Source organism: Chinchilla lanigera, unplaced genomic scaffold (genome assembly GCF_000276665.1).
Source record: "Chinchilla lanigera isolate Chin_1 unplaced genomic scaffold, ChiLan1.0 scaffold00001, whole genome shotgun sequence".
NCBI lineage: Eukaryota > Metazoa > Chordata > Mammalia > Rodentia > Chinchillidae > Chinchilla > Chinchilla lanigera.
The window spans coordinates 15,869,162-15,881,341 of record NW_004955402.1 but is presented as its reverse complement, the minus strand read 5'-3'; the positions used below and the strand labels follow the sequence as shown (position 1 = coordinate 15,881,341).

Sequence of the window (12,180 nt, the reverse complement as noted above, 5' to 3'; positions counted from 1 at the left end):
AGACCAATTTTGAAGACCAAATATTGAAGACCAAAATTACAACAGGAGCTTAGAGCTGTGGCTGCTGCCCTCTACCTTCTGGCTGTCTACTTTCTGGGTGGCCCTAGGATCCTCTGCATCCTCTTTTCAATTGTAGCAGAACTGTCCTAGCCTAGGAACAGCACTGGCCAACAGCCTCACCCATTATGAAATGGTCTTTGACAAAGGTTAGGTTCTCGTACAGAAAACACTGCAAATTTTGGTCACAGTAAAATAGCGGTGACAGGAGGCCCATTGAGGGCAAAAAGCCAGTGTACAGGCAGTAGTCTGGGTAGCAGAGGAAAAAGTGTGGCCAGCCTTCCTGAGAAGAGTTGGTGTTTAGAGAGATTTAATTTGCTATTTATTTAGCAATTTATAAAGCCTTAATATGTAAAACAGAGCTATATAATACTTTGGTCATCTGTATAACTTCATGCAGCTCCCTTACCCACAAGAGATGTTTTAGATATAAGCAACTGTGCCCTGCACATACTTTTTCTTGGTCCAGCTGCACTTCTCTGCATCCTCAGAAAGAAGGGCTGGGGTGGGGAGGCCCTGGAGGGCTGGACAGGAGGCTTACTCATCAGCAGCTCTTTCTGAGTCACGTTTTCAGAGTAGCTTTTTTCTTTGCTTCAAAATGCAGCATAATTAAAGTGTGCTAAACACACTCTTCCCAAAGCACAACCTATGCAGGTATCCCGAAAATAGATAAACGTTGTGCTCTTTTTTTCTCAGCAGAAGTTTTGTTTCTAAAAATCATTTAATGTTTTTCCCTCTTGTTCTTCAAACTTTATAAAATATGATGCTTCACAAAAATTGATAAAAAAAATCATTCAGGCTATATTTATTATGCATTTGACCATGGATTTCCCACAAGTAAAATACTATTGTAATCAGTAGAAGTAAAGACATTTCATGTTTATTTCCTGTGGTTTTTCTGTAAGTTTGAAAACATCCTTCTAGGTAAGGTTTCTTAATGTGATATCTTTTGAGTTAAATGGAGTTATCAGTATTTTGGCTCAAGGTGTAGAGATGGTACATAGCCAAAAAGCATTTCTTGTTTAGAGGGACAAGGTCTGAACAGAAATTTGATCAGTGTAACCAAACCATGGTTAATTATTCTTCTTTTTAGTTTATTTATTATTAGTATGTGTTTGCAATACATAATAATTGCATTCATCTTGGGGAAATTTATGAATGCATATAGCATCTTAATCAAGTTAACTCTCAAGGGAAAGTATACCATGTAGGCACAGAAGAGCAAAGGTAGAATTTTCTCCTTTAAGGTACTCAAAAGATAAGCTAGAGATAGAACATTTATAATTCAGTTCTTGAAAAAATGCTGTAAAATAAACCATTCTAAATAGTAACTGCTTTTCTTAGTGACTTCTAAACTAAACTTTGTCCAGCTAATTTGGACTTACTTGCTCTTCATTCTTTATAGATTTATTTTCTAAAATGTCCAATAAGTTGAAGTCCCTAAGTTGGTTACAGTATTCTTTCAATCTCCAAGAGAAAAAATGAAGCACAATGCCAAACCCCTATTCAATGTACCGAAGCAGTAATGCATGAGGTGGCTGCTGATGGCCTGAGTAATGGAGTCTGCCTTGCTATGCACACAGCTTACTTTCAGAAAGTGACTTAGGCGCTGAAGTCACACTTCGCATGCCATTCTAAATGTTGTTGCTTAACAGACGAAAATACAACCGACCTAGGAAAGGAATCAGCAGCCAGGAAATATGTTTCTGATGGCATCTGTATTTCTTATTTGCATTTTATATAAATTAGATGCTGCAGTGAACCTTTTTGGCATCATGGAGTGAATTTGTCTTCTAAATTATGGAAAAAATGACTATAACTATGGTTATCTTATATAACCTTTCAACTATCTACATTGTGTTTTATATTCTTTAAAGTGGTGTTTCTAAACATCTAGATGATACGAAATATTAGTATTGAAAAAGCAAAAGTAAGACATAGCGAATGGGAGATACACCTTCTGCATAGGAGCCCTGAAATGCAGGGTAACATTGTTTTCCATGTCTACCGTTTGCAGGAACATACGTGATGACTGTCACTGCTATTGATGCTGATGATCCAAATGCCCTGAATGGCATGTTGAGGTACAGAATCCTGTCCCAGGCTCCGAGCACTCCTTCACCTAACATGTTTACAATCAACAATGAGACTGGAGATATCATCACAGTGGCAGCTGGACTTGATCGAGAAGTAAGCCAACCAAAACCTGTATTTAAATTTGTTTTTTATCTTAAAGGTGAGCAGATTCAAATATACTTTAATTCCAGGTAATGATACATTCACACTGCTATCCTTATGCTAATTTTCATTGATAAATCTTTTGTGTGATTTTTTATAGCATTTCATATTGGTTACATGATACATGTATCCTGGATACATCATTGCTCGCCTATATAATATTTAATGTGATAATTGACTAAGCTAAGTCAACATCCTCTAGTACCTAGTTTTTAATATTCTTAGAATTTTTTCAGTTTTCCTTTATAGTCACAAATTTTGGGGGAGAGCGAAATTAAACATCATGGCCAAATAGTGTTTGCATAAATTAAGGGTAAATTTTGAGTTTTGTATTTTCAAGAGGCTACAAATGAAATGTAGGTGATTCATTTTTTTGTAGTCCTATGGATAGCCTCATTTAGCATAAAGAGATTATCTCCTAAATAGAACTTACCCCTCCATTCTAAGATTAATGTATTTAATGGGTTGGAACACTACTAAATATATTCATTTTACTGATAATCATTTAAAACTGTAAATGTAAAGAAGCACATTTCTGGCATGGTATTTTGTTGAAAAGCCATATTATAGTGAAGACATTGCAATCCCACACAGTATCCATCTAATTGAAAATGAGTATTTTCATGAATTTCCAGGTGAGACATCTCAATAGAACAGACCTCTGCCCAGTGTGTTCCTGTGTATCTGTGTGTTTTTGTTCAGGAGATTTCCTTCTGCCTGGAATTGCTCGTATCTTTCTCATGATTTTGAACTTTTGAGTTCTTTAGGTTCTGATTTAAGTTATGTTTGTATCATTTCATGAAAACTCCAGCCCTAATAAAACACATATATCTTTTCTCAGTTTCTGTCCAGACCATTTTCTTATAGCTCCTCAAGGTCATTATTTCAGCCATCCATAATAATCAGTTGAGTGAATTATCAAAATGCCAAGTCATAGGGATTCATGCTTTGTAGATTTCTGGCTGAGCTAGTTTTTACTGTAATGAGACGTCAGATTTTGTATGTCCAAAGGAAACATCATACCCACCACAATAAATATTGACAAGGATTCTAGAAGTCACTGTAGGTATTTTTTTTTTTGATGCTTTATTTGCTATAGTAGCCTTCACTTGAATTGGATCAAAGAAAATATTTCCATTGCTGTTAATTGTATACACAAGATAGTGTTAGATGCGCTATAATAAAGTAATACGAGATAAAGATCACTTTGTTCCAAAAGGAACTGAGAGGTTTACTTAGGAGTGAGAAGTGTGCCTATGACATTGTACCTATTAAATTCCAGTTGTCAGTGAGTCTTTTTCTGGGAATGTTTTGCATCAGAGGTTGTTGAAATGAATTTTTGCAGTAGTACTTTCAGCTCAGTGATATTCTGAACTTGTATGTCTTTTCACCTCTTCCATTACTGTATGAAATACTATTCTTATATGCCAATAAACTCAGCATGAATGCCATACTTTTTATGAGATTGTGGGGTATTTTTCAATATTCTTTCTTGAGTGCCAGATTGCTCACATACCAAGTAAATTTAGATCAGTTCACAATCCTAATACTTCTCTTTTCATTCGCACTGTCATTGTGAGATAAAGGAGTGGGGCTTCATTTCTGTTTGCATTCAGTAATATTCCTATCACATTTAGCCCAGCTGTCTTATGCAAGGAGGCATTAAGAATTAAAGACCGTCTTCCTAAAGCATTCTAACCGTGTTTAAAAATCCAAGCGAGACTGTATTTAGTGTACAGGGTGGAAGTGCGGCCGTAACGGTGGTTAAGTATTTCTGCCAGTGGACGGAGAAAGCTTTCTCTGCCCCTTGGCGACAGCACAGAAATGAGTTTGAAATGTACATAGAGTCGTGAGTTAGATACAAGATGAGAAATCGCTTCTTGACAGTAAAATTATTAAACACAACAATGAGTTACTAGAAAAATTATGGAAAACCTTCCTTCTCTGAAAGTCATTTAACATAGAAAAACTATCTATCTTGGATGGTTTATGGTAATTCTGCCCGAGGAAGAGGATAAATTACTTTGACTTTTTCAGGCCTTGTGAAGGCTTGAAGTTCTTTTATTTCTATTAGAATTCACAGTTTCTTTTTTGTCGAAAGTAATTTGACTTGTCGTTCTCTCAGGATATATGACACCTTTGTGTGATGGAACTCCTATTCATTAAAATCTTACTGAAATTCAACTTTTTATTTTCTTTAATCTGCAAGTTTAAAAAATAACTCTTCCTCAGGTTCTCCAGAAGCTATAACCACTGCTTTATCTACTCTTCCATTCGCCTTGTGACCTCTTTTGTCGCTTGGTAGTGGCGTGCTCTTCCTTTCCCAATCATTTATCTTTGTGTCTGTCTTGTGTCCTTTCTGGGCGGATTACTCAGTGCTTCTTCCCCAGGTTTGAATTTTGTCTCTGCTTGACCTTCACTGACCTGTAACCCCAGCCCTACATTTATAAATGGAGACAAAAATACCGCTTATGTCACGGGATGGCTGAAGGTTTATGTAACATGGCACAAGGCTGGTTCACCATAGGGCCCAAACAACTTCAGTGTACATTGCCCTCGTAATGCAGCCCTGATAGCACCCTCATAAATGGCTGCAGCATCTCCTAAGCCCATTGCTTTGATTCCTTCAAACAATTTTTCTCACATCAAAGAAGGAATGATGATTCCTGTTTTTCAAACCTAGCAATCCTTTTATTTGTGCCCTCACTTCTGCCTTAAAGCCGTGTTTTCTCGCTTTCTATCGCATCTGCAGCCTTCTCTCCTGTACAGATTCCTGCATGATCTACCTGGGCCCTATGTCTCCTTGGTACGTGTACCTCATGGGATGAAGTTAGAGGGCTTTGATGTGGCATCCCAGACCTCCTAAGGCCTTGGTGCAATGTATTCTTCCACCCCACACCCCGAAACGTCTTGCTTCTCTTTTTCAAAGTGTTTCCAGCCGTTCATTCAGTTATATGCAATTTCCAGTCTAACAGTAGAGCGCATGTTCCTCTGGTCCTGTCTTCTAGGCTGGAATCCCCCTTGTCCATCACTGGGTCCCATCCTCACTTAATGAAAGCTGGTCCTTAACCCTTTCCCAGGCATCCACAGTGTCTGCCTGCGTCTCTGTGTACACGGGCCATGTTACCTAGAAAGTGCACCTGGGTTCCTCTGCTCAGCATTCAGGGAGGCAGCTGCTCATCATCTTTTCACCTTGAGCAGGAACCCTGAAGAGATGTGCAGTGATGAGACATTCCCCTCAGCTCAACACCAGACTCCTTGAAAGGGCAGCCCTCCTCGGTGCGCGGTTCCCACTCCTTCCTCTTCTGCCGGAAGCCTGGCCCTCTGCCTGCTGCCCCCATGCAAGATGTGCACTTCCCTCACACATGCTTTTTCTTCTCTTTGCTTTATCTTCGGTAACTGAGTGAAACCAGGGCCTTTGCACAAACCTGTATCGCCAGCCCCCTTTAATATACATATCTTTTTAAATTTTGAGATGGCTTCTCACTAACAAGCCCAGGTGGAATCTGAATTGACACTCCTCCTACCTCAGCCTCCCAAGGGTAGGGATGACAGGTGAGGGGATGACAACTGTGCTCCCTTGCATTTTATGTTGTTTCGTTCATGTTTTTGTTCTGACATGGGGTCTTGCTCTGCTGGCCAGGCTGGTCTCAAGCCCATGAGGACAAGTGCTCCTCCTGCCTCAGTCCCGCAAGTACCTGGGACTGCAGCTGCATGTTGAAGCACTCAGCCTGCACAGACTCTGACGGCCTTGGAGGCACTTACTTACGCAGTGGGGCAGCTGACGATACACTCTTGATTCAGAGATACCTGGGTGCCAGTCTTGTCCGTGTCACTTCCCGCTGGGCATCCACGGCAAGTGTCCTCATCTTGCAAAAGCCCCAGTTTGTCTGTAAAATGTGGATAAAATTTTGCCTAATAGGGTTATTGTGAGGAATAAATGAAATAATGTATAGTGCCTAGTACTTTGCTGGATACTTGTGATCCACCTCAGTAAAAGTCATTATATTGTCTTATCAAGGCCCTTAGAACACTGTTCCACATACAGGAAATACATCCAAATCTATATAGATGTAGACAGTTTTTTTAGTCCCTTTTCACAGATGAGGGAGCTGGGGGTTACCAGTTACTAATTTGTACCCTGAGTCCCAAACGTGTTCTTCCCTCCTAAGTTTTGTTGACATTGTGATTTACCGATCCAAAACCTGACCCCGTTTGTGCTTCCAAAAGCAAGTCTATTATCTTCTTTCTAAGTCTGTGATTTAGGATTAATTTCCCATTTCAGGGGAGCAGTGTCCTGTCCCTTGCCTCGCAAGGTCATGTTCCAATTCCCTTTACCATGCATAATTTATCCAAGAACTCCAGTCTCTTTGGTTATCAAATTCTCATATTCCTCCTAAATACTTCATGAATTTGTACCTCCCCCTTATTTGTGGAGCAGCTGGGGCACCCTGGATAAAATGGTCCTTGTGCTACTTCTTCCTGCTCTTAGTGCAGTTGCATAAAACATTTGTACACGTGGCCCATCTCTGTCCATTTCTATCACATAATGAAACCAAGGCCATATCTGGTTTTGTTTACCATTTTATCCAATTAGATAATACACTGCCTGGCATTTAGTAGAGATACAAGGAATCATATCAAGTGAATAATAACATTTTTACCTCTGCACTCGGTGATGTTATCCCACTTTAGGGTTTTAAAAATATGCTGCAAGTGTACCTGTACAATGAATTTGCTTGGTACATACAGAAAAAACTGGAGAAACAAGAGACCTCCGAGCCTCTTAGATGCTACTCAACCAAACAGGGACCACTGGAACCCAAGAATTATAGTCTTTAGAGTCTTGTTTATGGCAGACGATACTAGTTTTCCATTCATGGTGGTTTTATAATAAATTTATGTCAGCTTCAAAAGAAGGAGATAAATAGGAAATGACTCACGGTATAGAAATGCAAAGAGATCGCAGAATTGGGAAGATTGCAGATGAATCACTGCGATTTGAGAAATAGCTGGTTTATGCTCCCAGTATAAGTTTTAATAAATAAATTATAGCTAACCATGTAAATAGGAAGATGGCTTTTGCTTAACATAAAGTGATTTATGGAAGATAATGCAAGGCTGAAGGTTCCTCCTTGCTCAGTCATCCGAGCACGAGGTCAGGCCGTGTATAGCAGTGACACAGACGTGAGCAAGCAAGAGCCCTGTGGAAAAGCAGACTTATGGCAAGAACAGATGTATGTGATGTGATTTTTTTTTTTTTAAAGCTAAGGTGAATGTTTAATTTTTTAAAAAGACTTTTTACAGTAAAAGACACATCGCCATGAATCCCCCTCACTTTGAACACAGTTATCCCCTTGTTCTTGCCACTTCCGGGAGCAACTGTCCAGGTCCTCTTTCCTGAAGGTCTTGAGAAGGTCAGTAGTTACCTACTGTCGAGGTAGCTTCCGTGTCCCCAGTGGATTCGAAATGGTCACCTTTCACGGGCATTTTCACCTTGGGGATGAGCCAGAGGTTGCACAGGGTCAACTCTGGTGAGTAAGGTGGAAGAGGACACGCTGTCTTGACAGAAATTGCCATAACATTGTTGAGATGTGACACGGGTACAGCCTTGAGGACCCAAACAGCTCTGCCTCAAGAACTTTTAAGAGGTCATCGAAAAGATGACTTGAAGGTGTGTTTGTCAAGCTCAGAATGGGGGACAGAGTGTTTGGGTAAGCCACAGCACTACTGACCTTTTGAGATGGAGAATCTTTGTCCTGGGGACAAGTCCTGCAGGTGTTCAGCAGAATCCCTGGCCTCCACCCACTAGATATCAGTAACACTTCCAGTGTCACAAAAGACAGTCTTCTGGAGGGGTGCTGTCACCTTGATCCAGAACCACTGGGAGAATTGCCAAATGTAAAGAAAGATGTGGGGTCATGAGGAGGTTTTTGATAAGAAAGACGAAAGTGTGTGGACTAAATGAAGGAGAGCTGATAGCTTTGGTAAAATGGGTGAGTCACAGATAAAGAAGGAGTGCTAAAAAGCAGATGAATCGAGATTTTTATCTCCTCTAACACAGGAAGTGAGGAATCGTTTTGTCGCAGAATCCCTGGATCCGTTATGAGCCTGTGAGGGTGGGAAGTCAAACTGGGCGGGAATCTAAGTGTTAGTCATTCAGAACCAGATGCTGAATGAATACATAGGCAAGAAGCTGTATGGTGTGACTAAAACACATGTTATCAAGTCTTTCTTATTAAATAAAAGAGCATTTTACCAGTCAGGCATTTAAAAGTGGAGATGGAATTATTTACTAAGTAGATTGTTTTTAATTTGAATAATAACAATATTCTTTTAATATTTAAAGATTTCAAGGTTAAGCTTGAAGGAATGGGAAATTTGAAGTCTTAGCTACTGATCCCAGTATTTCAGCTCAATTACAAAATTGTTTGTACCATGCTTATATATTTTAAAGATGTTTGTAGACTGCACGTCAGAAAGTTACCGTATCTCCATATAATATCCATTTTGAGAATTTTTTAAACACAAATCTTCAAACATAAATTCCTTTTATTAAAAAAAAATACTCATCTGTTTCAAAAACTAGCTGCAAATAAAATAAACTTTCATAGTTTCAAATTTTTGCTTTCATAGTTTTCAGCAGGAAAGCTGAATGGACTATCGACCCTGCTAAATTCTAAGTAACCAGGAGAACATTACACAGAAGTGACTCTCCTGACTGAGAAGCATTGTAGCCTGCCTGAGCATTATCATCAAGGGTTATGGCTCAGAAAAATTAAAATGGTTCAACCAGCACTAGCCCTTTATGGGTTTTTCATTTAAAATAAAAAAAAGTGCTATTTTCTCTTTTACGAAGACAAATAATCGCTAGAGACTGACATTTGGATGGACAGACTTAAAATCTAATGCTCAAGTTCTGGCTTTTCCTCCTACTCCTTTCTTTTCTTTGCCTCCCCTTTAACAACTGAATCAAAAGCTAAAATGTGTGCCTGTTCCATCTGAGCTCCAGAAACCTTAAGAATGGCCACTCATAATGTTAACTGTATTTACAGTTGGGGAGATTGCACTCTGCAGGGACAGTTGGTATTTTGTTGTTTTTGTTTTTGTATAAAGTAATAACTTAACTGTTCATAATTTTTTAACATTATAAAAATCATCTTGTGAAAATATGTGCCAGTTTTCACAAATTTCATACTTTAATATTCCAAATAATTTTTTTTTTTTCCGGTACGGGGAATTGAACTCACAACCTCACGCTTGTCAGGCAGGTGCTATGCCACTGAGCTAAATCCCCAGCCCCCTCCAAATGATTTTAGATACTGGTTTTGGTTAGGTTTTCTTGTTGTAAACCTTTGTGCAGTAGTGCTGTAGATTTCTCAGACAGTCTAGAGATCTTTCTCTTTGTTTAATTTGCCTCCTTTTAAAACAGTCTGTAACTGGAAAGTATGTAATGGATGTCTGCCTGACAGAAACCCTCTATAGATAAATGTGTACAGACCATTATGTCCAAATGTCAATCCATCGGATATGCAATCATTAAATACCTCCTACTTCCAGGACTAACTGTACAAACATAAATGCTTTAATTAGGTTTTGGTTAAGAATATCTCTCCAAGTAGCTCTGAGTAGTACAGTATGTAATGAAGGGAATTAGGGGAAACAAATCTGTCAACTTTATTATAACAGAAAGACATTATAGAAGAACACACAAAGGGAAAATATACTGCATGAGCCCTGTTTGCTTTCTTCACTCTGCCCTGAGCTTCTTCATTGTCTTTAGTATCCTAAGCGGGGTAGAAATTAACCTATGACAAAGTAAATAGGACTCAAAAGGCCTGAATGCTTGCTCACAATCTTGTGAAGGAAAGGAAAGGTGAAAACAGGCTGGAGGTTTCAGCCCAGCTGTGAATATCGCACATTGCCATGAGTTGCTTCCAGAGTGTAGAGGTGAATAGACACAATTAAATCTGTCCAGACAAAGAGCAGACCTGTGCTTGGTGAGTTAAAGTAAACTCCACTTGGAAAATTTCAAGTAATGTTAATCAGAAGAAACGATGCCACCCTCTGCCTGTAATAAAGAACCACTTACAGAACAAACGTTATGTCTTCCTGAGGAATTCATTTCATTTAAATCATTATCTTTATGTCTTTTTAGAAAGTGCAACAGTATACGTTAATAATTCAAGCTACAGACATGGAAGGCAATCCCACATACGGCCTCTCGAACACAGCCACGGCCGTCATAACGGTGACAGATGTCAATGACAATCCTCCCGAGTTTACTGCCATGACGGTAAGTACAGCCTGTCATTCACAGAACTTCGGGCCTGTGGTCCATTACAGAGAAGTTTTGTCATGAATAATAAATGTGTTACATAGAAGTGGGACCTGCTTACCCTGATGATAGACTGGTTATGGACTCAGACATCTCCCTCACTAGAGCTTTAACTCCAGCATCCCAGTAACTCCCCTCATCATGTGCAAGTCCATTGTTAAATATGTCGAAATATTCTGCCAGAAACAAATATCATGAAAAGCTACTGTGCTCTTCTTGCAAAATTCTTGCAGCTATTTTCAGGTGCACAGACTACATGACTATTGACACTACTTCGTCACTATGTATTTATCTATATGTCAAATAAAGTTTTTCTCACAAACAAACCCTTTCTCCTGACCTTACATTAGTCACCTACACACTCACAAATGGATGCTAATTTAAGTACTAATGAAATGTAGCATAATTGGTGAAACGAATAAAAAGACTGCTGAAAAGTGTTACAGTATTTTAAAAAATCATAAATGCTGCAGTTACCTGTGCTATCCATCTCCTCATTTAGTGTGGGTAGTAAAAATTTAATGGGCAGTAAAATTAGGGCGGTGTGGTCATCAAGAAAACGTGTCCTTCAGTTGTCCCTGTCACTCCTCTGATTGAGGTTTGTCTTTCTTGCAGTTCTATGGGGAAGTCCCTGAGAATAGGGTGGATGTCATAGTGGCTAATTTAACTGTGACCGATAAGGATCAGCCTCACACACCGGCCTGGAACGCGGTGTACAGAATCAGCGGTGGGGATCCTACAGGACGGTTTGCCATTCAGACAGATCCGAACAGCAACGACGGGTTAGTCACCGTGGTAAAAGTAAGTGCTCAGGGGCCATTGAGCTGTAATAGCCACTCAGCAGTGACCAAAATATGCCTCCCCACCCTATTACGTTGCTATTGAATCTTGACACTTTTCCCCCCAAAGATCTCTAAATCTAGAATTCATACCTATTTGACAGGTTACATGTTCTTATTTAATTTATGTTGAAGCTAAGGTCAACATAGGCACCCTCTCATTATCCCCAGAATATGATAATCATAAAATGAGTTCGGACAGATTTACCAGTGTGAAGATAGGACTGGCCTCGGCAATGTTAACTGTCAGTATAGTGGATAGATCAGTGATTTATCACATCCTTAAATTTGATCATTACTGATACCTATTAAGAGCGATATACCACAGCTGGTATCCTCAGGTGTACAGCTGTTATCTTACAGGCGGGTATTTGTTTGCCACAAAAAGTTGCTGAAGTGTAGTGGGATGAGTAGGAAGAAGAGGACCTACCTTTTTGAAAGGTTTTGCATTAAGATGGCTGTTTTTAAATGCTATTTTCAAGACTTTAAGAAACTGGTTCTTCTGACTTAATGGTTAAAAAAAAAAAAAAAAAAATTCAGTGCCAGTTGCAGAAAGAACATTGTTCAAGTATAGTAAATACTAGCTATAGCATAAAGGCCGTTCAAGTGAGCACCCCTTCCTTTTACACATGCCGGGAAGAAAGTTACTACTCTGTATCCCACTAAGACATTCTTGATTTGCAAGTGAATTTAATTTATAGCAGAACG

General features: G+C 39.3%; 1 protein-coding gene across 1 annotated transcript in view; it reads left to right on the top strand.

Annotated features, from left to right (window-relative positions):
- The window catches only part of Cdh2 (cadherin 2, type 1, N-cadherin (neuronal)), a gene marked incomplete at its 5' end in the record, with an annotated part of 219,980 nt that overhangs the window by 168,533 nt on the left and 39,267 nt on the right, over positions 1-12,180 (top strand). Inside the window, 3 exon segments of the mRNA XM_005372737.2 lie at positions 2,075-2,247; positions 10,454-10,591; positions 11,249-11,434. Of these exon segments, the coding sequence (XP_005372794.1) occupies positions 2,075-2,247; positions 10,454-10,591; positions 11,249-11,434 (497 nt within the window).